General features: G+C 33.2%; 1 protein-coding gene across 1 annotated transcript in view; it reads left to right on the forward strand.

Annotated features, from left to right (window-relative positions):
* The window catches only part of LOC145254808 (thioredoxin domain-containing protein 16-like), a 59,690-nt gene that overhangs the window by 10,502 nt on the left and 23,219 nt on the right, over nucleotides 1-25,969 (forward strand). Inside the window, exons 4-14 of the mRNA XM_080113618.1 lie at nucleotides 2,631-2,701; nucleotides 3,627-3,701; nucleotides 8,008-8,129; nucleotides 11,677-11,767; nucleotides 15,415-15,583; nucleotides 17,817-17,971; nucleotides 19,335-19,410; nucleotides 21,099-21,237; nucleotides 23,326-23,472; nucleotides 25,001-25,253; nucleotides 25,532-25,659. Of these exons, the coding sequence (XP_079969744.1) occupies nucleotides 2,631-2,701; nucleotides 3,627-3,701; nucleotides 8,008-8,129; nucleotides 11,677-11,767; nucleotides 15,415-15,583; nucleotides 17,817-17,971; nucleotides 19,335-19,410; nucleotides 21,099-21,237; nucleotides 23,326-23,472; nucleotides 25,001-25,253; nucleotides 25,532-25,659 (1,426 nt within the window). The remainder of the gene's footprint in view (nucleotides 1-2,630; nucleotides 2,702-3,626; nucleotides 3,702-8,007; nucleotides 8,130-11,676; nucleotides 11,768-15,414; nucleotides 15,584-17,816; nucleotides 17,972-19,334; nucleotides 19,411-21,098; nucleotides 21,238-23,325; nucleotides 23,473-25,000; nucleotides 25,254-25,531; nucleotides 25,660-25,969) is intronic.

Genomic DNA, 25,969 nt, shown 5'->3' on the forward strand with positions numbered 1-25,969 from the left:
GAAATTTATAAATATATTTTTGTACATGAATTTTATTCAAACTCAACCAGTGCTTTTCTCAAGGAACACAAACCCTAATATGCTTACATATATTTTAATTCATGCAGATTTGGTATTATTACAGAGCCAATTCTCTATTGAATATTATATTGTACCTAATAATGTAGTGATTTCAAAATTTACAAATATGACTTGGATGCCATCGGCTAGAATTGCAACCAAGACATTTAGCACTCCAGCCACATCTCCTACAGATGTAGCTATTGAGAGATAGGTAAGAAAGATTTAATATTAAATGACTTGAAGAAATGAAATGAATCTGGGCATGCGCAGAAAGTAAAAGTGTCAGCAGGTTGAAGTGAACATTCCTTGGCTATAATATGGTGACTGGAAATGGAGTTATTGACGAAAGTAATCTTTACCTAAACATAAATATCTCAAAATTTAATTAGCTCTAAGTTTGACCATGATTTGATATTTTGATCAAATATGGTGACAATTGGTCAAGTGATGTGAACGCTAGGTTGTACACCAATAAATGAAAAACCAAAACATTGAACAACTACATAAATTAGTTGTGAGGCTGCGTACCTCCGCCCGACAATGTAACGATAAGCCAGAGTAATTTCTAGATCTCATTTCCCAATAGTGTATAAAGTATTTCCGAAGCTGTGATAGACGTTGATAACTCAAAGTAAACCTCTGATTAGGCTGAAATTTTTATACCGATTGCTGTTATCAAAGAACATCAGATTCGTACATCAAAACATCAAAGGTTGAAAATCGGGAGATCAAATTCTGTCAACTTTTGACAAAACGTTTTCGGGCTATATAAGATGTCCAACTTCATTGGTTACAATACGGGCCAATTAGTGAGCCACGTACTGGTTGGGAACCCTGAGCTTAGCCTTTGCCTTGATATCCCAAAATTAAATTGGTTCTAAGTTAGACCGTGACTGATATTTTGATCAAGTGTGACTAGTGGTCAAGCATCTTGTTACATGTTTAAATGTTTTGTACAACCGGGCAACGCTGGGCATCCAGCTAGTGTGTGATAACTATATATATATATATATATATATATATATATATATATATATATATGTGTGTGTGTGGCAGTTTTAGTCATTTAGAACTGTTTAAAACTTCACCACTCTTTTTTTTTTTTACCAAATTTCAAACCACTATTACAGTTTATAGATCACCTTCTGCTATATTGTGAAAAAATTTTCAATTTTTGTTCAGTGAAACAAAAGTTATGATTTAGTGTTCAAAATCGTAAAAAGGTAAGGTGAGCGACATTTTTTGACTAGTTTCCATAGCAACCACGTCGCTTCAGCGGCTATTGTTGCTACCAATTCATTTCTCTTGCAAAAAGAGAAATAACAAGTGAAATGAATGAAAGGGAGATAATTGGGGGTATTTTATTGAAAGCAGACGAGTGCAATTGTTATTTCATGTGTATGTCATGTTTATGGGGGAGCAAAAAAATAAGACTGAAATTAAACAAAGAACAAATGAATTTTATGGAAGCCTTCAAATCATAGATTACAATAGAAAAATGTGAGCATTAAAAGTAATCTGGTTAAGCTTTAAACATGGAGAAGTAAAGGACTAGTTGTTAAAGCTGAAAAGGACAAGATATTCTAGTAAAAAAAAAATAAATTTATAATTTAAAATATTGCATTAAGAATTTTTAATTCAATTGATAACATATAATCAATTCTTAATACTCCAATATTTTAAGTTATAAATTTATATTTTTACTAGAATATCTTTTCTTTTCCAGTTTTAACTAGTCCTTTACTTTTCCATGTTTAAGCTTAACCATAATACTTTTAATGCTTGCATTTTTCTATGAGAGGAAACAGCTGTAATCTTAAAATATAGAAGAATTTTTTTTATACTGCTTTGTTTTTAGTCAGAAAACAGTTCTGTAATAGAATTAAATATCAATACTGTGCAAACTTTTAATATCCATAGTTCTACACTTGATATTGACTACTTAACAGATGTATATTTTATTTGGTGGATCATAGCTTATCAAGGCCGAAAGGCTGCTCTAGGATAATGGTCAATAAAAGTGGGTAAATGAGACAATGTGATCAGTAATGGCTAGATTACTTAAGAGAACGGCTTAACAAGAACTTATTTACATTATATTTGAAAATGACCATGTTATAGTCAGCTAGGAAGCACACATGGTATTGTGTTCCAGTTCTAGGAAAGAAACTCTGCTCATGGAATTCTTTAATTTTAGTCACAGATAGTGAGGAAAATTGTTAATGGTTGTAGATAGGCGAGCATTTGCTGTAAATGTTTAACAGGGGACTCTGGATCGGAGCTCGGCCAAGCACATCATAAAAGTATCAGTAGAGCAAAGATGGACTTTCAACATCTCTTCTGTTAAAAAAGATGAAATGGAGAGGTCAAAACAAAACAAAACAAAACACACACTATCCACAACAAGGATTTCAATATTCTCAAAAGTCCCAATAAAATATTAATCAGCAGAATTGATGTCTCTCTTGCCTTTTCTGTCACAGATTTCAGTTTTTGAGTTACAAATTTTGCTTATATAAATGTTTCAACTGTCATATTTATATTTTAATTCTTTACATCCTCACCAGGTTGACTGTTCAAGCGTAACCATTCCATCTTGTGAACAACCTGACATTGGAACGAAAATCTTCTTGTATCAGTGAGTTTCCACTTTTTCTTAATTCAAGTATATGATTTTTCAGTGTGCAAGCTAAATTTTCCTCGCATAAAATTGGTTTTATAGATATATATCTCAACTATTATATAAGTCTGAGTGCCTTCCTCATACGTCCCAAATTGGCTTTGCCTATTTTTTGCAAATTTCGCACAAACCTTTTTTTTTTTTTTTTTTTTTTTTAAATACAGAAATTCATTTGATAAGTATTGTAAATCGAAAAATTCGATCCAAAAAAAGACAAAAGAACTTTTACAGGGGAATATTTTAGGTTGCACCAGTAAGGAAGACAGTAAAATCTCAAATAATTTCTTAGAAAAAACATTTGATATCTAGAAACATAGCTCAGTGGCAGATCATTCAACTACAGATCGAATGATCCCGTGTTCAAGCCTGAGCATACCTCATTTTATTTTAATTTCATTCTTTTTAATGAATTCAGTCAACAATAAAAAAGGTACCATTTTTTTAAAATTGCCACAAATCATTTCTTCATTTGCATATTTTAAAACTAAACATTAATCAGAAGTGACTTTTCCAGGGCATTCATCGTCAAGCCCAAATATCAGATGACATAAAGAAACAGGAAATTTGAACTACATAATTTTTTTATTTAATTTTTTTGTTGCTAATTGGTCCACTGGGAAAATTACACCTCATAATATATAATATTCATTAGAGGATTGATTCTATAATACATATGCAATCTGCATAACTTGAAATATGTTCAAACATATCGTACGACCGAGCAATGCCAGATGTCCGGTTATTTAATTTATGTTTAAAATCAGGGTTGCTAAGCTAATAACTATTCACTTGTAATGATACTTTAAAAGTATTTGTTTCTGTCCATTTTAACATCTATTTTATAAAATTTAACTTTACAAAATCTTTTAAAATTATTTTTCAGGAACGACGAAATCTTGGCTAGCTTAAACCTTATGAACATGTTTGACGTCAATTCTATAGCCTCCAATGCGCTGCAGTAAGTATTCTACAAGTTTTGTTTAATTTTCAGTTTTTGAGCGATTATTGGTAAAAAAATCTATATTTAAATGAGACGAGTGTCGCTAGTTTGTAAAAAAAAGGTCCGTGGTTGCAAGTGTTGCCATTTTTATGGAAGTCAATCACCAGCTTATACCGTTTTATAAGAGGACTGGAAAAGAAAGACCCCCCCCCCAAACTCATTGAGAACCGTGAGTAGTTTGTGTGGCTGGAATTTTGTTGATGGTGGAAACTGATGCTGTGGCCTCCATTATGTATCGCATGGATGTTCTAGATCGCCACTGTCATCGGTAATTCCTTGAGCATTGTCCGTGCACTGCAGGAGTTGTGATTTCTTAAATTAACAATGTTTGCCATCGCTATTTTAAGTGATGTTATTTGAAATGTGCGATCTATATTCCATCAGAGCTTCATCAGATTCTGAATTCAGAGTCACCAATTGTAATTAATGAATTTATATAAAATAAACATTTTAGGGTGCATGAAAGAAGTATTAAAATTCAAACATAAGTGTTTCATTGTGATTGAAAGTTTATAATTGATTACTGTTGTGCAGGTTTTGAGTATGGCACAAGGCTTCAAGGTACTGATTTTTTTTTTTTTTTTTTTTTTTCACGAGGGCTTGAAGTAAAAGTATCGTGTGTGTCTCTCTGTCTGTCTGTCTCTTAAAAGATTGGTGTGAAATACAAAGGTTTAAAAGAAAGTCTAAGTTCTCGCTAGATGTGTCAAATTTCCACTCTGGGTAATAAAGTTCATCCGCACCGTGCGTAAAATCATGATGGGTGTCTTGACTTATCACAATATGGAGTTTCTTCAACATGTGTTAAACTTGTGGATTTGAAGAGAAAACTTTATTTTGGTGGGTAAAAGGCTTTATAGCGCCTGCCAACTATTTTGGGACTGATCCTCATATTCATGTGGGAGGGAACGTACCATTGTTCTTTTTGTTTTGTCTGTGGTCCCATCACGACATTGTGTTCCTTCGTGGATGTTTTGAATCGGTGATTGCTGTGAAATGTGCCTGCCGGTTATTTATTCTGTTCGGATATAGCAGGTTGCTACAGATAAAAGTATATATAGTTTCCTCAATCCATTCATCCAGAAGAAGTCTTACAATAAAGACGAAATATTAGGGGGCGTGTAACTTAGTTTGTTCCTTTTTATCTCTCTATATGTGCATATTTTTTTTTTTTTTTTTTTTTTTTTTTTTTTTTTTTTTTCGGCCCCCCGATTTATTATCCACCCTAAATCTGGATGATCGTTATGTGTATACTGCCATGATGTTCGATAATCATTACACCCAACTATCTTGCAAAAACTAACAACTCTGAAGACCATATTACGTTTGTATCGTTTATTAAGGAAGAAAGTAAAAATAAAGAAGGAAAATAAGATAGGCCGACACTTGGAGGAAAGAAAATAAATGCCACAATCAAATACGGATAAACAGATGTTCCAGGAGAAACTGTTCGAAATGTCCCAATTGGAAAAGATTTCTAACGGATGATGTGACGAGATTATTCCTTGTCTAACATTTAACTTTACGCAACTCGCTAAAGGCCAGTGTCTTACCGTATATGGTGGCTAATAAACGAATCAAAGGGAAGTAAATCTGGTCGATTTAAAATATGGGCAGGGGAAATAATTCTGCCTAAAATCGTTAAAAAAAAAAAATTTCTTTTTTAGTATAAAAATAGGAACAGACCAGTGCGATAGCAGTATCAGAATTTTTGTAGGAATTTTTGACACCCCTAACACGAAACTGCGAATACAATATAAAAATCTCGTAATTTCTCTGTTAAAAGTGGGTTATTTATTTTCTTTATGGATTATACTTCCAAAATAAACTATTACAGTTGTTTTAAAAGTAATAAAAATATTTTTATTTTTTTTTTAAAACAGTAATGAATTTTCCGAACTCAATATTTTTCAATTTTTAAACTCAATATTTTTCAATTTTTAAACTCAATATTTTTAAATTTTTAAATTTTAAAAATCTATCAAAATTTTTCTATTGATTCTATTTTTACGATATTTTCAGGGTCAATGTGAAATTTTATGTTCTTTCCAATAAACCGAATATAATATTTTAGACAAACGTTTTTTTTAAATTCACACCCCCCCATTTTCACGCCCCCCCATTTTCACGCCCCCCCCATTTTGAAATGTCTATTAAAAAGTAAATAATTAATTTATGTTTAATAGGTTTATATATCACAAATTGAAGAGAAAAGGTCAATAAATAATATATTCAAATTTAAAACAAAAAAAAAAATCAGTTTTTTAGAAATTTACCTGTAAAGTCCGAAGTTTAAAACCTTTTTTAAAAAAAAAAAAACACATTGTTTTGTTTTGTTTTTTTTTTAAATAAAACCTTGGTCCTTACTCCTTTAATTGAAAAAAAAAATTAGGGCTTGAATTACATTTTTCGAGGAGTTATAAGCTTGGAAAGATGGGGTGGAATTATTCACTATTTTCACGAAATTTCTGACACTGCTACCAGTGCGATACTATGCTCTCTCTCTTCAAACCACAACTCCATTAGAAAGATAAACGGACAGAAAACCACAGCAAACAATAGGTGTCAAGACTGGCGGCATATGCTACTATATAGGGTTCAATTTTTCACATCCAATAGTAGTAGGGTGCATGAAATCCATAAATAGACCATCTCAGAAAGGTACTCCTCATTTAGACAGTCTTTCCATTTTAATACAAGCGTTTTATGTGTTTTCGGTTATCAAGTATAAGATTGATTATTCATATTGAGATTCTTTGGACTACTGTTCTCATTTTGAGTATTTTCTCCTTTCGAGCCATGTAACCTACGACGTTGTTCAGGTGTATATTGTCAAACTCTGGGAATCTTTCTGTCGAACTTTGGAATCTACATTAAATTTTGAATGGAACACTTTATTTAATCATGCTCTCGTTCTGTCGCCATGATTGGGTAGAAGTCCCAAATAATTGAACCTTCAATTTCTAGAAATGTAATTTTTTTTTTTTTCTTACAATTGAATTTCACTAACTACTCTATGCACTACATCATGGGTATTTACGGACAATTTTAATTCATATTTTAGGATCCTTAAACCTATTTTTGTTCTAGATGTAAATATCACTATTACATTTTTTATTTTTATATATATATATATATATATATATATATAGCTGAATGTCTGTCTGGTCACGAATAGGCTCCTATATGGTTGACTATTTTAAAAAACTGATTACATATAATAATAGATGTATTGAGACACAGGAATGGGTATGTTTGATCTGGCAGAACGGTGGTTCATTAAAATTGTGGGGTCTGCATTCGCGCCTGGTCCACAAAGTATGGAAATAAAAAAAAAAATAAATAAATAAAATAAAACGTTTACAAGTGTTTTTGATATAGATGTACATAAGAATACTTCGATAAGTATGTTTTAACTTAAATAGGGATGGTATTATTAAAATTGTGGGGTCTGTGTTTGTGCCTGGCCTCCAAAAAATGGAAATAGGCACAAATTTTAAAGATTTTTCATATCTATCTGCGTAAGTATACTTTGATAATTATGTTTCAGGTTGAAGAAATATGGTATAAAATTATGGGGTGTTCATTCGCACTTGACCTCCATAGAATGGAAATATGTCACAAAGTTTAACAAGGTTTTTTAGTATAGTATAGATCCACAGAATATTGTGATAAGTGTTTCAGTGTGAACAGGTATGGGGTTTATCTATTTTATTTTTACTTTCATATTTTGCTTTGGTTTTGATACCCCCAAATTTACAACCCTTCCTTTTTAACCTATCATACTTTCATAAATCAGTCCATTTTCTCTAGGCTGTTTTTGAACCCAGTCAACGACTGGTACTTTTGCTTGCATATATATATATATATATATATATATATATATATATATATATATCACACACATACACACACTTGTATAATTAAATAATTCTTTTATACCTAGTAATATGTAGTAAAATATATACACACGCATATGTATATGATAATTTCATGTATCTACATAAAATTTTATGTAAATATTTTCAGTATTTACTTCAACAGAGCTCAATATCAGAGCTAGGTAGTAAGTTATAGCAATAGCCTGACAAGTTCTTAAAATGAAACAAAAAATTTTGCCATATTTTCCAAACTTTCTGTGTGTGTGCGTGTGCACTATATAGTAAAAAAAAATCCAAATATGAATAATCAATCCTCTAAAAACGTCGGAACCGTGATATTGTTTTGTAAGACATTTCTGTCTAATTCTGTTATCATTAAATTTCAGGATTGCTCTGCTTGATATGGTTGATATAATCAACACAAAAGTGGAACGCCTTGAAAGAATGGCCCCTTTGCAAGGCGAAAAAGATATTGTGTTTGGTTATTTTTCAGCTATCGGTACATATGGTAAATATAAATTTTAAATATTTTCTGGAATCAAAATAATGCAATGGGTTTTCCTCACAATTATAACAAGAATTCTAGATCTAAGGTTTAGTATCATCATATCTGAACCACCCTTGGACAAGGCATTTGCTCGTATCCATTTTTTTTGTCCAGCCGTTTAAAAATCTTGTTTCGACTGTAACCTCAAATTTTTTCAGATGTGTCTTGTCAAACTTAGGAATCTAAATAGAATTTAAAAAAAAATTAAACTAGAAAAAGTAGATCCGGCCTTCAGACAAATCTTTCTTTTTATATTTGGTAAATAAATATTTTAAAGTGTATCTGTTCTGATACTAAACTCAAGTTAGTTTGTCCTTGGTTAATGTATAAGATGCCTTTTTAAGGCAGTTTTTATTTTTGCCTACTTGAAAAGTGCCCCTCTTTGGGGAGCTGATTTTACCCCACATTAAAAATGGCCTTGTGTCACATTTTGCTCCCGTGGATGCAAATAAATAGCTATAGAATTACAAATGCTTGTAATTTATGGGGGTATATTGTTCTCGTTTCATCAGACATCTGCATGGAGCTGTGGTGCAACAGCAAAGTAATAATCCAATCTAAATGACTGTCTACTAGAGGTTGCAAGTTCAATCCTCAGTGTGTGTATGTGTGTGATACTAGTAATACAATTAAGTATTAAGACTTCTACTTGTTTATGGCTGATGAAACAAGAACAAACTATCCCTATGGATTTAATACAGGATTCATTTCATAAAGAAGCCAGATTTTGATAATACATAACTGAAGAAGGCTGGAGGTTACATCAACGGAAACATTGTGAGAATAACATCTAAGATGAGATAATAGTCTGAATGATACAAAAACTTTTGTTTTCCTGCACTGTCATCTAAGCTTCAGCCCCTGTCCCATCAACGAAATGTTTCATCCCTCTGCCTGTTTTACAACTATTTTAATAGTGGATGCTCTGACATAAATACCTCTGACAAGCAGCAAAGTCCCACCCTTACAGATTCTGGTACTCTTGTATAATTTGACCCGAATTCTCGTGATTTCCCATCAAGCCCGGATACAGGCGAGACCGGCAATCATCGGTGTCAGCCGAGCACCGTAACGGATGCAGACTAACGAAAAAAGCAAAACAAACCGAAAAAAAAAATATACAAATGCAAAGTATCAAAAAATAACAAAACCTACCTTGAAAAAAGCAAATATGTTTATTTTATTTATTTTATTTCTTTATTTTTTTCTTTATTTTATTTTCAAGACTCTTTGTTCGGTCGGGGTTTTTTTTTTTTTTTTTTTTTTTTTTTACACTGTTAATTGCCGGTGGAAGAACTTTCTTGAGATGAGGATATTTCCTTAGGAATCTTTTATTTCGGTCGACTGTTGATCGGCCATCAACAATGCAAAGAGGGAGGTAATGGGGTAGAGGAAATGGAAGGACCCCCCCCCCCCCCAACTGGGTAGCTTTTGGAAATGTGATTTATGGAGACAAAAGGATGGTTTCCAAATTTTTGTCTCCACATAAATTCAATATGTAGCCAGAAGCTCCCGGCTGGTCCCACATTCTTGCTTGTTATGCTATTTTGACCCAGAGCAGTTCAAGGATTCTCCCCACGTTATGTTTACTTCGGTTAAATAGAGATTCATCAATTTCTAACGATTCTGTGCGCAATTATACCCATTGTCTACATTGTCCATTGATACACCGCCAGGAGAAGCCATCCTTTACGCACGATCTTGTTTACAATTGGTGCACCTTTGGGAAAGCAATTTCTTTTCCTGCTGAAAATATAGTTGTTTGTCAGCCTTTTGGAGTTCAGTCGATTTCTTCCAATTCGAACGTTGTCTGCTTTCATTTACATATTGCTTTTTCATAGGCTAAGCAAACTCCCAGAAATTGTATGAAAAAAAAAAAAAAAAAAAAAAAAAAAAAAAAATTCAAATTAAATCATAAAAAATAACTAATCAAAAAATAAAAAATTACTAAAAGCATAAAAAACCTTTTTAAAGTCGATGATTGCCGATCCCACCTGATTCGGGCTTGATGGGAAATCATGAGAATTCAGGTCAAATTATGCAAGAGTACCCAGATTCTTAGATGCCTTCTAGTCTAATAGTTTCTGCCCCCAGAACTGCTAGACTTTGGAATTCCCTTCCGGGTTCCTCCAACTATACTGACATGCAGAAGTTAAAGTGCAATGTGAACAGACATCTTGCTGCTCAACTCCCTACATGATAGCCCCCCTCCTACATCAGTGGCAGTGTACCTTGTTTGGGATAAAAATGTGAAAAAAAAAAATCCTTTGAAATGAGTAATTTTTATTTGGAGACTGTTATCCTCATCTTCATAATTGTTTCAACATGTTTTGGCCAACTCATCCTCTGGCCTTCTTCAGGTGATTAACCATGACAGGATAGGGACTATGGAAGGCATTAATTACTGGTGATACAGTTATGAGACTGAACATCCCTATCCTGTCATGGTTAATCACCTGAAGGCCAGAGGATGAGTTGGTTGAAACATGACACAACTATGAAAATGAGGATAAGTCTGCAAATAAACTTTTTGGTTCTTCTCCAGAATTTCCCTGATAAAAAAATCTATCTGATGTACATACTTGTGACAGAATGAAAATATATTCCAAAAATCACATAAATTGATAAAGTAATTTTTAACTGAGGAAATAAAATTTTATGAGTAAGAAGTAACTGTTTAGTGTCACTATCTTGAAAATAACCCCAAGAAACAGAAATAACTAAGCAATAAAATTTGAGATTCTTGTAATGTCTAAGATTTTTTATTTTATTTTCTATATTTTTTTTTTTTTTTTTTTTTTTTTTACATGGTGGTCACCACTTATCAAGGCTTAGAAGCCACTCGGGTATAAGGGTTATTGTGTGTACAGTAATCAATGGGATAGTATCATAGTAATCGTTAGTATTGGAGATTTGATAAAGTGTCATACTTAAGGGGGCGGTTCATCAAGAATTTGTTTGGACTTGGAGACATCTAGGTTGAAGCCCGGGGGGGGGGGGTAACAGGCAAGCGGCAGAGTTCCACAGGCATGCAGTTCTAAGAAAGAAGCTTTGTTCATGGAATGTACGTTTTGATTTAGGCACGGATAAAGAGTGGGGAAAATTATTGACAGTGGTTTCAGCTAGTCGTGTGTTTTTCATGAAAGATTGGCGAGGGGGGGGGGAGACCAGGAATGGAGCTCAGACGAGCACTTGCCATGGAAATAGCGATTTTCATTAATCACTTAAAAATAGATTTGTTAATAAAAATAAAACTACTTGATCAATTTATGTGACTTTTAAAATGATCTTTCCATTCCGTCATGGATATGTACATCATACAGATTTTTCTTTTCTTTTTGGTTTTAATATGGGAGATTTCTGGACAAGAACCGGACTTTTTTTTTTTTTTTTCTGAAAAAAAGGAATGTCGGGTTCGTGTTTTGAGAAAATCTCTCCTCGCTTTCGTCAAATACTAAACAATTTCCCCTGATGTATTCATTACTGTTTAACTTTTTTCCTTTCACAGTTCATCGTGTTTTCATGGAAGTTGCCTATGCCTTCAATAATGAGGTTCAGTTTATGTTCACCAATTCCCAACGTGCTGTTTCGGATTTGAAGTGAGTCAATTAGTTCAAATTTCACCACAAACATATTTGGTAAATGACGAGTTTGAAGGGTTAAGCAGTTTTATATGCTATATATATATATATATATATATATATATATATATTAGACTTTTCTCCTGTCAAGTTATAGCCTGTTGACTTAGAATGAGTGCTATATGCCAAATAGACGGTTAAATATGGTTTAATTTGTGCTTTTTTTTTTTTTTTTTTTTTTTTTTGTGCATTAAATACTAATCCTTATTAGTCCCTGGCTGTGCATCAAATGGATACCATAATACATAGTTTGCTGCACCTTAGAAAATTTCAGCAAGATCAGCCCAGTAGCTTTCTGAGAAAAAGTTGAATGGGCAAACACAGGCATATATATATATATATTTATATATATACGCACACACACACACATTAAGAATGCTTTGGATTTGAAATAAATTCAGTATTATGCATCGGGTTTACAAAGTTCTTGCAATTTTTAACTTTTAAATTCAGATGAACATATCTTGGTTCAAACAAATTGATCGAAATAAGCATCAGAATCGACAAACTTTGTATCTATGCCATTAACATAAAAATCTTGTTCTGGTGGCGATGAAGTTGTTAAAGGTGTTTTTGATATCGCTTAGATTTTTGAACCTCTCGTGCAGAAAGTTGTCAAGATGCTTGAAAAAATGGTAGTCGGTAGGTGGAGAGTATGACAGATGAGGCAGTTTCGTAGCCCAATTTGTTCAACTTCTGTAGGGTCGGTCTAGCAACATGTGGTCAGTGGAGGAGAATTGGGCCTTTTCTGTTGATTTTAATGCTGGGCATTTTCAAAATTTCTGATGCATTTCCTCCATTTGTTGATAGTACTTTTCTGCCATCATGGTTACGCCTACATTAAAAAAAACTAATGAATGAAACCGGTTGCAGACTACCAAATGCTGAGCACAACTTTCTTTTGGTTCAACTCTGACTTCGAGAAGAGTCATGGAGCTTTGTTGGTGTTTAACCATTGAACTGAGCATTGCTGGTTGTTGTAAAAAAACTCACTTTTCATTGTAAGCCATGACCCAGTTGAGAAATGGGTTGTTGTTGTTGCATAAAAGGGAAGATGACATTTCATAATGGCGTTTCTTTTGGTTGTTGGTCAATTTGTGAGGCACTCAAGTTTTATCTTTTCAATCTTTCAAGTGGTTGGAAATCATAGTATGTTATCGCTACTTCAGAAGTAAGTTCTTGAACTGTTGTGCATGGATTGGCTTCGACTAAGGCTCTTAATTGATCAACATCTGATGACCAACCACTGTGCATCATCTTCAAGACTCATTGCCACCACAAAATTTCTTAAACCACCATTGTGCTGTGCGTGCAATAGTGGTTCCTAGGCCAAATACTTCATTGATATCGCAAGATGTTTCAGTAGATTTTCGGCCTAGCTTGAATTGAAATAAGAATTTCCTAAATTTCTTTTTTTTTTTTTTCTCCATGTTGTATTCAACGTTTTGAAAAGTAGACATAATTGTTTAAAAATTGTAATTTAAACGATTCGATAGTGAAAAACTGCCTTTTAAAATGATACAGCAAGTAAGTGATGGGAGGATTCCAATATTTTTCCTGATTCCATACTAAATTAGATTCCGATTCTTCATAAATTTCTAAATATTTAAATAGTTATTTTTCCAATTATCGTAAAAACTCATGCTAAATGTGGAGATTTTTTCCTAAACCAAAAAAAAAAAAATACATGTGAGAATCCTTTTTTTTTTTTTTTTTTTTTTTTTTTTTTTTCCTAGTTAAAAAATTTTATTACCGGAAAGGAAGATATTTGCTTTAAATATATTCAAATAAAAAAACACAATCGTTTTGGCATCAGAAAATATGTGCAAATTTTTTCCAATTAATCGTCCCAACACTAATTATGACAAAAACTTATTTGAAAATACATCATCTGAAATCAAATTCCGCAAGTATTTATTCTCAATATAATAGAAAAAAAAAGGTGTTTTAATACTTTTCATCTTGAGCAATACAAAAAAAAAAAAAAAAAATGACCGTGCATCTTTTCAGACTCCATGTTCTCCTTCACTAATTTCAAATCTGTTTTTCTTCAGTTTACATGCAATGTACTTACTAGATTTTCAACTTGAATTTGTTCCTCAACAAATATTGTCTTTTAAAGACTCAACATAAAATCCTTTGTATGGCTATACACCATTTTTATAATAGTTACCCCTTCAAACTCATTTACCAACGTTTTTGTAATGGTTCCAAGGTAAGTAATATGATGCTTAGGTGCAGAAGTGTACCTACAGAATGTAACACTCCTGTAGAGATACTAAAATTGCACACATAATTGTTTGAGCATCTGATATAATAAATGGTAAACTAGTAAAATTAATATATTATTAATTAATTATTCACCGATGCAGTAATACAGCGCCACGTTTGAATTGAAACGTTTCCAGCTTTTAAGGGCCGGAATATGTGACTTTCAGATGGAGATTTCCTGTCTCTTTTCTGACGACACTTCAAGACATGTCAATCCTCAGAGGGCAGGTGAATACAATGTAATTAGGTATAGCGATACAGACTTTATCTTTCTCTTGCTTATGTAAGTGATTCGTCTCTAATTTTTGAAGTTACTGTTTTTCTTTTTGGTAATGAATGTATTTGTTTCTTCCCCCCCCCAAGAACTGCTAGACTTTGGAATTCCCTTCCGGGTTCTTTCTTCTGTACTGACATGCAGGAGTTAAAGTGTAATGTAAACAGACATCTTGCTGCTCAACACCCTGCATAGTATCCCTGCAGCTTATGTCCCTGATAGTAGCCTCCCTACATCAAAGTGGCACTGTGCCTTGTTTGGGGTGAAAATGTGATATTTAAGAAATTAACATTATTATAAGAGTGACTGGCCCAACACAGTCAGATCAACTGAATCTAGGTTCTCAATCTATGTACAATGGTTTATGCATGTTTGATAAGCGAAAGATCAGCATTGATGACCTACAGAAAGAACAGTCATGCGCAGCCCTACTCGCCTATGGCAAGGATCGTTGTGTGTTGGTCATACTCGTCTGCAGCAAGGGCTGTCATATGCTGGCTATACTCTCCATTTTGAATATATTTGCACCATGTTAGGTCTCCGACTAAAACACTGTCTACTAGTCGGGGACCCCCGCACAATACACTGGGAGAAAGCTTCACATGCTTCCCCACAGTGACCTAGTCCACAATATATTGTAGTGTACATTGCACTGTAGAGAATTTCTTGATTTTATAAAATTATTTTTATATATTGACTTGAATTAAAGCTTAAAATTCAAGTCGGGTATTATAGTTCAATTGTGTTCTAAACAGAAATTAATTTTTTCAGACACGTCTCTGTTATCAATCTTCTGTTTATTTTATACACTGGGTCCTTCTGCTTGTGTGAAAACTTCTAAAATGCACTTGTGATGCTAAACTATATCAGTATTAAAATAGTTTCTTTAATCAAATTTTTTTTTTTTTTTTTTTTTTTTTTTGAGAATTTCATTCCATAACGGATACGTATAATATAACGTTTTTGATATTTTCATATTCTAATGTCTTGATTAAACTATAGAAGTACTAAATACTTAAATGTCTTTTTTTTTTTATTTTTTATTTTTTTTATTTTATAGGATGCCAGTAAATGAAAATAATACCATCATCTGGTTCTTCAAATGCAAAGACATGCCTTCTGGTTCTGTTGAAAGAGCTATTGGAAATTGTCCGAGCATTCTCTATCGTGGAAACGTTACATTAAATTCCTTTCTGTGGGCACTGCGCTTACTTGACGGGCCAAAACATGTAAGTCGGAAGTTTTTTGTATAAAATCTTTAATGGAATTTTGAGATGAGTATTTTATTTATTGCAAACTATTATCCTCATCTTTGTTGTTGTTTCATGTTTCGGCCAACTATTCCTCTGGCCTTCAAGTGGTAACCACAACGGGATAGGAACTCCGAATCTCCTAACTGCATTCTTGGCAATTACTGCCATCCATAGTTGTCGTCTCACCACATTTTTCGCCAAGTAATCTGAGATTTGGAGGTCCTATCCCATCGTGGTTACCACCTGACGAAGGCCAGAGGAATAGTTGGCCGAAACATGAAACAACAACAAAGATGAGGATAATAGTCTGCAATAAATTAATCAAATCTTAAATGTCCAACTGTCAACTCTCTCAAGGCATCTTGTGCGAGTCGAGCATCCTACGGAAAAAAATTGTGAACAAGAATTGTATGTACGAGATTCCATGTAAATGTGGAAAACTATTCAAAGGTGAGACATGTTGGCCACGAAAAGTAAAGTTAGAACGTCAATGTTGTAATGTGTAGGGACTGAAGTCTGGTGTAGCCGACCACATAGAGGAGAAAAGGAAAATCATCTACCCTTTTTTATGGGACGAAGTAAAAATTATATAGAACAATGGAGAATAAGACGACTCGAAGAAGCAGCGCATATGCTTTGTGATAACCACTAAAGAAGCTGACCTAGTGTAGAATTTAATACAATATTGGAAACATTAATCATAATGTATTCACAATTAAAATAAAGAATATGTAGATACAGGGTGTCTAAAAAGTCACTGAAGGGTTAAAGATCTTTGTCATTTTATCATTAATGATTATTTTTTTCTTTAATTCAGATATTTTACAGATAATGTTGGAAATAAATTATAGATAAGTATAGCATTGAACAACGTATGCAATTGAGATTGTCGGACTGACTTCCTCATCTTGGTTGTTATTGTCATGTTTCGGCCGTTTTGCCCTCCGGCCTTCATCAGGAGTTTTGTATCGAACTGGAGAACCGTTTGTTAGGAGTCTCGAACCCAACCCTTTATTATTATTATTATGGGGGTATAAAGGTTGGGTTCGAGACTCCTAACAAACGGTTCCCCAGTTCGATACAAAACTCCTGATGAAGGCCGGAGGGCAAAACGGCCGAAACGTTGACAATAACAACCAAGATGAGGAAGTCAGTCCGACAATCTCAATCAATGAAAACACCTCATCTAAAAAATACAGACAATTACTAACGTATGCAAGTTGTCAAATTGTTTTACCAAAATCAGGGGTCCATTTGGCAACATTATCTATCGCTATGGCAAATTGCCACCACGTTCCACAGATTTGACTAGTCCTGACTTTTTCTTGTGAGGATATCTTAGTCTGTTAACAAACCCCAAATCCTGCAAGAATTGAAGGAAAACATCAGGAAAGAAATAAGGGAGTAAAATTGCAATCCAGAGATTCTGCAATCTGTCATGAATGGAAAGAGCACAAATATGCGAAGCTGAAAATGGGCAACATAAGACTTTTTTTTTACACCCTGTATATATTGCTGTCAGGAAAGGTAGACATGTTTTGATATTCATGATTAAAAGTAGGGGGGGCGGGCAGGTGACTGGTTTCACCCTCGCTCTTTTAAAGCTAGATCAAAGGATTTTATTTATAAAAGTGAGAGAAACCTACAAGGGAAAATGTTTAAAATAATGGCATTATAATGGGGAGAAGAAAATTAAGCAAATGTTTCTTTGAGTTCAGAATCTTTTTTACTTATGTGCGGCCATGAATTTAGCATAAAAGCACTCCTTCTAAATCAATGTGCTATAACTTTTGCCCATTTTTAACAGACTAAAGTCTCATCTATATAAATAGATGACAAAACAGCTATATGCCCAGATTTTATTTATTTTATTTTTTATTTTTTTTTATTTTTATTTTTAATTTTTTTTTTTAATGTTTTTTTTTTTTTTTTTTTTTTTTTTTTTTTAACATGCAAATATTTGCAATGTTTTTACAGAGCGCCGGTTTTGTAACACAATCGGTTATGTCAATACTGAATTTTTTATATGTTGATTCATCAGAAAAATTAATTTTTAATTTAAAAAAAAAAAGAAGAAAAAATAGGCATGATCACTTCATAAATAAAAGGATTGGTATAAATAAAGGGTGAAATATAATTGAAAAGGCATATTCCCCCCCCCCCAATCATTACTTAATGGTGTATCTTTCAATATTTTTCTTTATTTCAGTTTTATCTCCCTGAAGACGGCTCACGGATTCCCTGCCAAGGTGTTCATTGCATTTACCTTTATTACAATGGAAATAAAAAACAAAAGATGGTCGAAATGGCTGACTTGATAGTTAACACGTATCAAGGAGTTTTGGCAACAGTGCTTGTTAATCTGTAAGTCAAACCCGATTGATTTCGAGGCTTTTTTTTTTTTTTTTAACCCCCCCCCCCCAACCTTGTCCACACTTTGATTCTATAAAATCGGGTGCAATAGAGGATATATCTTTAGGGATGCAATATTGCATCTCTATAAATATACGGGCATTGCCTGGTCATAAAATATTAAATATACTTTTTTGCAGATTTTTATTTATTGTCAATTCTTTATTGCTTATTATCTTGCATCCAATATATAGTAGTGATTTGAAAATTTAAAAAGAAATGACTTTGGTGCCATCAGCCAGAATCAAAACCAAAACATTTAGCTATCAAATAAGTACTATATTTAAATGCTTATGGTAAAATCATGCAGGCATCTTATCTAGATTTAAATGTGAAAAATATGTGGGGCTGCTCCTCAGCTGACTATATCATGATCATTTGCAAGTTCAATCTAAGCAAGTTCTTGTTGAGCCGGTCTTTTAATTAAAATATTTCCAATTTCCACCATAAGCGATCATCAATGTTGTCTCCCGGCCACCTGACACTCATTAACTTATCCTCGAGTGGCCTTGGGGTTTTGATAAGTGATAACTGCCTAATAATAAAAAAGATAAAACTTAGCTATTTGTCAACTATAATGCCATTTAGGTCTGACTTTAAAATCCAGCTGATATCAGTTTATTAGATTTGTTGATCGCTGTACATTTGAGCAAGAAACACTGATTTGAAATTACTGTTTTGCGAGCTATAACCATGCAATTTATGGAAACGGTCTATGCAATAAAATAAATCACGATAACATTGAAGACATTTTGATAATTTTCAATTACATTTATTTTCAAACTGTCGCACAGGATGGTAGATGTGTGAATTTCCCAAAATCTTCAAAAATGTATTTTTTTTTTGTCGGGAAGAGAAAACAAATAGCTCTCTGACATGGCTACATTTTGTTTGTTGGCAGCAGAAGTTAGATTTTGGATTCAAACGTCAGTCCCACAGTTGAATCAGCTCACATATTTGTTAGCTTAGTTTCGGAATATGGGTTTTGAATTTGATGAGTCTATCTAATATTATAAATTTTGTTTTTATTTATAAATTTTTTTTTTTATTTATTTATTTTTATTTTTTTTTTATTTTTTTTAATTTTTTTTTTATTTTTTTTAAATTTTTTATTTTATTTTTTTTATATAGTTGTTGCAGCTTGTTTCGTTTAAATCGTTCATTTAGAAGTGTAAATGACTTAAATGTCTAAAAGCGATAAAGGGAAACAACTCGTTTTGGAGATGTAGTTATTTCCCTTGTACAAGGAAGTTTGTTTCTTTTGTGCAAAGAGAGAAAAGCTTGTATGTTAAGACTATTATTTTATTTTTTGTAGGGAGTCTGAAGAAATTGCAGAACTTTATAGTTTAACAAACCATCTGCCTACAATCAGCCTGACGTATGCTGGAGAAGTAAGTATATATGCATGTGCTGACTATAGTACAGGCTTCTCTACTCTTGAACATAAAAAAACATTTTAAAATATGGTTTTGCATTCACAAAATTAAACATGAAAGAAATAAGTTTTTCTTAAATCAACTTAACAAAAACATTACATTAGATTCTTTTTTGCATGAGGATTGATAAATCATTATTTGAATTATTCAAACTACTGTTCTCGGTTTAATCGGATTTTGTCGATTATTGATAGTCATCGGAGGCATTCCGATACAAAACAGAACACTCCCAGACAAAGGTTCTGGATATGACAAACTATACCCGATGGTAAGGTCTCAGCTTGCGGGCTTTGGAGAGTGTGGAGCAACTCTTTAATTGCCATTGCTCCCAGGTCCACTCTTACCCAGAGTGGTAGTACCTGTTAGGGTCCCAACTATGGGTTGAATAAAAATTTTTAAAAATATTTACTATTAAATGATTTTTCTTAAATCACTGGATTCAGCATTAAAATAACCTGAAAAGGGTTGATATGCCGTAAAACAAAAACAAAGTAGATTTGTGTGAAATCTCAAAAATTGGCGCAACTGTTTCAGTCTATAAGTAACAAACTCACACAAAATGCTATTTTTATATAAGTAGAAATAAATATAAACTCTGTTGCATAATTGGCCAAGTAGCTTTCCCTAACCGAAATCTGTTTGTCTTTAATCATCTACAAGTCTTAAAATGATTCTTTGAATTATTCTCGTCACGAATGTTATTTTCAGAATGTTTCAGTTGGGGTAACCTGACTTTCTTCAGGTGTATCTTGTCGAACTCTGCAAGGACCCATGGAGTTGTACTTTGTAAAATTCAGTTGTATTACACTGTTCTGGAGGTTGAAGGGTCAATCCTCAATGCAGTCAGCACTCAAAATACAATTGACTAATGACTTCACTTTCCATGCAGGGTCACATTAATTATTACAAATTGTGTCCTTTTTAAGAGAATCATTTATCTGATTTTCCCAGAGTTGTGAAAGTTGGGTAATCTTCGTTTTGTTACTTCAATCTTGAGAATAAGTCTGTTTTACTTGTACTCTTATTCTTAGTGTTTTTTTCTTTATCCTCGTATGATTTAGTTCTTCTAAATTCAACAAATTGTTGAAGCATTTATAAATACACAAAGGAGAAAACAATTTTTAACCTTATTTATAAAAGTTCTCCTTTTCTTACAGAAGAACCTGGGATACGGCTTTCATCTGTTTCAGGTTTAGGGTTGTAAGGTGAAATCACCTAAGATTTTATACAGTACATATTAAAAATTATTAAAATATATAATACACATATATATATATATATATATATATATATTATAAATAATACCGTAACCAGGGTCTGGATAAACATTGTATTCCACATTGTAACCTGAAAAAAGTGTATCCTGGGATTCTGTATAAAATTTAGCCTTTTCTTATTTATAAAATTAACATCTTTTTTATAAAAAGTTAAGACTTTAAAAGGAAATGTGAATGTATGTCTTATAGATTTGAAAAGTAGTAAAAAATTTTGATAAAATGAATTTAAAAAATTTTTTTATACGTTTTAAGTGCAAAACAAAAGTGAAACAAATCTGATAATTCCAGGTCAGGTCAGCTAGTAAATTTTAAACGATCAATATCCACTAATTATCTCCCTTTGTTTCATTTATTTTTTTTTCTCAGGATGATCATTACTATTTAAAGAAAGATATAACCAAAGAAAATATATTTGAATTCATTGAGGAAACCCTGTCGATGGCTCCAAACAATACCGACAGCGAACTTGATGTGGAAGATATGGATTCCATGGACCATACTTCATGTAAGTGTTGAATTTTAGGTCTAGTGATGAGTTGGATTTTAAAATAATTCTTTTTTTTTTAACTCCTTGTCATTACTGTTTAACAGCTGCGATTTATCTATGGATTAAACAGCCGCTTTCTATGCATCGTGACAGTATGATGCACAAAATTCAGCCTTTTCATAATGAATGACCGTCTATTCTTGGTGAATAGTCATGTCATTCATGAGGTTACATGTGTTGATATGGAAATAGTTTGCTTCTCTAGATGTGCCATGTTCTATTAAAAAAAAATTTCTTTATTTTTTACGAGTAGTTGGAGTTCCTGTGATGACAATTGACAAATGGATGCAGCTTCACAGAACGTTATGGCATCATTCCTGGCTTTAGATGGTGTAATATAACAAACTAGCAAGAGTACCCAGTGTTGCCTGGGTGTGTGTAGGTGTGTAAAAAAAAACAAAAAAACCCGAAGGTGGAAAAGAAAGTGAAAGAAAACGTGACATTTTACCGCTACGCTATTGAGACATAGGAAGTTAAAAGTGTTGAAATTAAGTGATGTTGATCAAAATGTTGACTTGCAGAAACGAACGTTGACTGGAGGCCAATACAGCCAATGTTAACTTCTTCCCCACAATGTTGGGGAAAACCAGCTCCCCATAAAAAGGAGTGTCCAAATGAAGAGCAATTTGAAGTTTTAAAGTCCTTGGATAAGAATTAAATAAGTTTCATAAAGTTTGTTTCAAAGGTGTGTGTGAAATATACTTTGAAATGACATCAGCTTAACTCAACGTTTACATCAATAAATCAATCAGCAATGTAAATTAAAGAGGATCAAGAGCAGTTCACACGCAGAGCATGCATGTAAAATATACTTAGAAATAATGTTTCAAGAAGTTTTAAAGTTCTTGAATAAGAATTAAACAAGTGTTGGAAAATTTTGTTTTAAAATTGTGAGTGAGTTTATGTTCAGAATGGCTGAGTTTTCACTGGATAGCTAAAAGAATTTAAACATGAGGTAGACAAGTTAATGGCTTTGTTGATGCCGAGTCCTGCCACATCACAAATGTGAATGTTAGAACTCTTTAGTTAATTCTGTTTTCATAAGATTAGTTAATTTGATATAGACTCGTTTATTTTTAGGTTTAAAACAATTTTTTATTGGTTGGGAAATATTGAGTTTCTGTGAAAACTGACGAAAGCATCAAAATGAAACCATTTGCTTTTTGTTCTTTCAAATCCCATCTTAGTGTAAGAATTCGACTATCCATTGCCATTTTTTTTTTTATAGAGCACTTGACTTTGTTCTTTCCTCTGGAGTTACTAATAAAGTGCGGAAGAGAAAAATAATTTAGAAGCCAACAAATGAAAAAAAATAAAATGATCAAAAATTCTTTGATTATAACAAATGTTTTTTTTTTTTAATTTTTTTTTTTATTACTTACTTACATTAAAACACAAAACTTATCCATGTATTAATTTCTTTTTTTATTCAATTTTCATCCCAAACAAGGCACAGTGCCACTTTGAAGTAGGGGCTATTATCAGGGACATGAGTTGCAGGGATATTATATATAATTATTATGAAGGGAGATGAGTAACAAAATGTCTGTTCACATTTTAACTTCTGTATGTTAGTACAGTTGGGAAAGCAGAATCCTGGAAGGGAGTTCCAAAGTCTCTATTTTTTACGTAAGAAAATAGAGTAGAAGGCTTTCTTACATCTAGGGATCTCTACTGTGTAGGGGTGGGATTTTGCTGCTTGTCAAGTTTGTCTGTATTTACATCGAGGGGGGGCGGTTACAAGTGTTTGTAATTTGTCAGCACTCCCCATTAAAGTACTTATAGAACAGGCAGAGGTTGCAACATTTCGTCGATTAGACAGTTCAGGGCCTATCAGGTTGGCGATCCTCTTTTGAACCCTGTCCAGGAGTTGGAGGAAAGCTTTTTCAGTCTGAAAAACAAGTAGTGTCGAGTAAGTTAAACAATCAATGGGCATGTCCGAAAAGACCTGCCGTTTTTGAAGCATCAATAATGGCTCAAAAGACAAAATATGGATAGAAATCCAATGTTTTTTGCTTCTCAAAGATTTATTTTTTGTATTTTCAGTTTTAATTGATGACGAAGTGGCAGCTTCTGTGTACGAGTCGAGACATTTGAACATCGATTACTCCTCACTCACTGCGCTGACTGATAAAACATTTGCGGAAGCAGAAATATCGCCGAACCTTACTTTGGTCTTATTTTATAAACCATGTAAGTTTTGAACATAAAAAATGTACAGTTTTGATACCAATTCTTTTAAACTTTTATAATTGTTTTTGTTTGACCTGAATTCATTCATTTAATTTAAATCGGATGATGCTGCTGTTGGCACTGGTTTCACCAATATTTTTCTAGTCAGAATTCTTTTTTAGAAAGACATCAGGTACTTGCAGGAGGGGCCATGTATAGCTTGCCAACAAATCAAAATTCAAATGTTTCTGTGGAATGAACTGGATTCGAACTCGGCACACCAAGTTGTCAATTCATGTTGTTAACCACTTAGTCATTGTCACATGCCACCTCAACTAAGTAACATAGGGATTGCTGCCATGTTTCTTTGTTTGTCATAGACTTTTGATGTTCTAAACTTATGAGGGAATCTTTAATGTTCAAGATTATTTGTATTATTCAGACTACAATTTTCATCTTGGGTGTTTTTCGCACATGGTTTTGGACATTCTTCATGTGCACCTGGTTGGTTTAGAAATTTTTGAAATCTGCATGGAATTTTAAACTAAACATGGGTACAGTGTTCTAAATCAGTTATGACCATGCAGTTTTAGGTAGTGGAAAAAGGAACTATAAACAATGGTTCTAGCGAGATAAGTTTTTTTTATTCTGAATGTTCTTACAGTGGAGGGGTAGAGATTGAAGCATAATCAAGTACGTACGACGTAAATAATAAATATTGCGTCCTACAAGTAGATGATTGTCAGGAGTGAGGGATAATGGTAATGGATTTGATGTAAGACTTCTAGTTTAGGTCTAGATTAAAGCTCAGTACCATAAGCTTGTCAAAGCAGTGCTTCCTTAAGGGCCATTCATTTCAATTTAGGCTGAGTGGGGATCAAAGCATTGGTGAAAAGGGAGAAGCTTGGTTTGGGATGCATTAAAAGTATCCAGCCATCTTTCTTTTTCTCCGTTGTAGCAAATCCTCGTGGTTGGAGAAGAATTGGATCTTGGTGGTTTTATAAACAGCTGTTGCATTGCATAACTTTTTAAATTTTAATAGATTTTTGTAGAATTAAATTGAATTATCCATTGTATTTTTTATTTGAATTGTTTAACTTCTTAGACCAAATATTGCAAGTCTTTCTGCACTGTCATTATTTTCACTGCAGGTGTTTGACTGAATTTTTATCTATGATCCCACCTCCCATAGAACACTCACACCAGACTCTTGTCTAACTTCCATGAACAAAGTTTCTTTCCTAGAACTGTCTGGAGTACAATACTATAACATGGTCGTTTTCAAGTCTAATGTAAATAAGTTCTTGTTCAACCATCCTCATAATCAAACCCTACTCAAGTTTCACCATTACCAATGATCATGGATTTTGCCAACCAGCTAACATTCATAACCCTTATTTTCTAGTAGCCTTTAGGCCTTGATAAGTGGTTACCCTCTTTCCTCCGAGTGAAAAAAGCATTTATTTAAAGTTACTCTTCAACATAAATTACCAGACAGCCGATATTATGTGACAATTTTCTAAAATCAATAACTCTTACTTTGTTCCAGGTGACCCTGCTGGTGTGACTATTCTGCAGCACCTGAATGAATGGGCAAACAAAACTGCTGGTCAATTTCCGGAATTATCCTTGGCCTATGTGAATTGCTTTGACTGGACAGATGTGTGCAGTAAACAGATGATCCTTCACAGCCCCACGGTACGTCTGATTGGTCAGCAACACGGGAAAGACATCAAAGCTCTCCCTCAAAGGACATACACAGGAGCCCTTAATCCTAAGAACATGGTTTCGTTTCTTTATACGTAAGAACATTTTTTTTTTTTTTTTTTTTTTTTCTCTTTTCAAAAAAGTTGAAAAAACGAACTACCCTCCCTGTTTTTAGTTTCTTGCTTTGTGGTCAGGCACTGTTCTTGTTAGGGCAGAGCTACTTTTGTTCAGTCTACAACGGTATTGATTAGTTTTCGCTGAGATAGGGTCCCTGATATGTAATGATATATTCCCATCAAAATTCCAAAACTTTATCCGTATTTGACAATGAATAAACCTAGTTTATTGATAATTTTATTTTCTATGACGACAGATATCGCTTGGATGGAACGCTGGAGATCAATGCAGATGAGGTGGATGCCCTTATCAAAGGCAATCTTAGAAGTCTAAATAACCTGACATCTTTTTGTCTGTTTGGACTTTTCCATGAACAAAGTCAGGGTAAGTATTAAGTTTTATTTATACTGGCGGAAATACTCACCCATGGACTGGTGCTACCAGATCAGGCTGTCTGAAGTTATTGGCTTATTGATCTAAAATGCAGTAAACATTGAAAAATTTATTTATGAAAATTATACAAAAATCATAAATTAAGCACAGGGCCATTCAAAAGTGGAGAGGTGCGGGTAGGGAGTTATGGTCATCATTACTTTGACTGTCTAAGCTATTCCTAGCTAGAGTTTAATCACCATAATTTCACATTCACCCCAGGGGTCATCATAATTATGATTCCCAAATAGATTTTTTTTTT

This window comes from Euprymna scolopes, chromosome 30, assembly GCF_053919585.1.
Source record: "Euprymna scolopes isolate OS-2025 chromosome 30, ASM5391958v1, whole genome shotgun sequence".
Lineage (NCBI taxonomy): Eukaryota > Metazoa > Mollusca > Cephalopoda > Sepiida > Sepiolidae > Euprymna > Euprymna scolopes.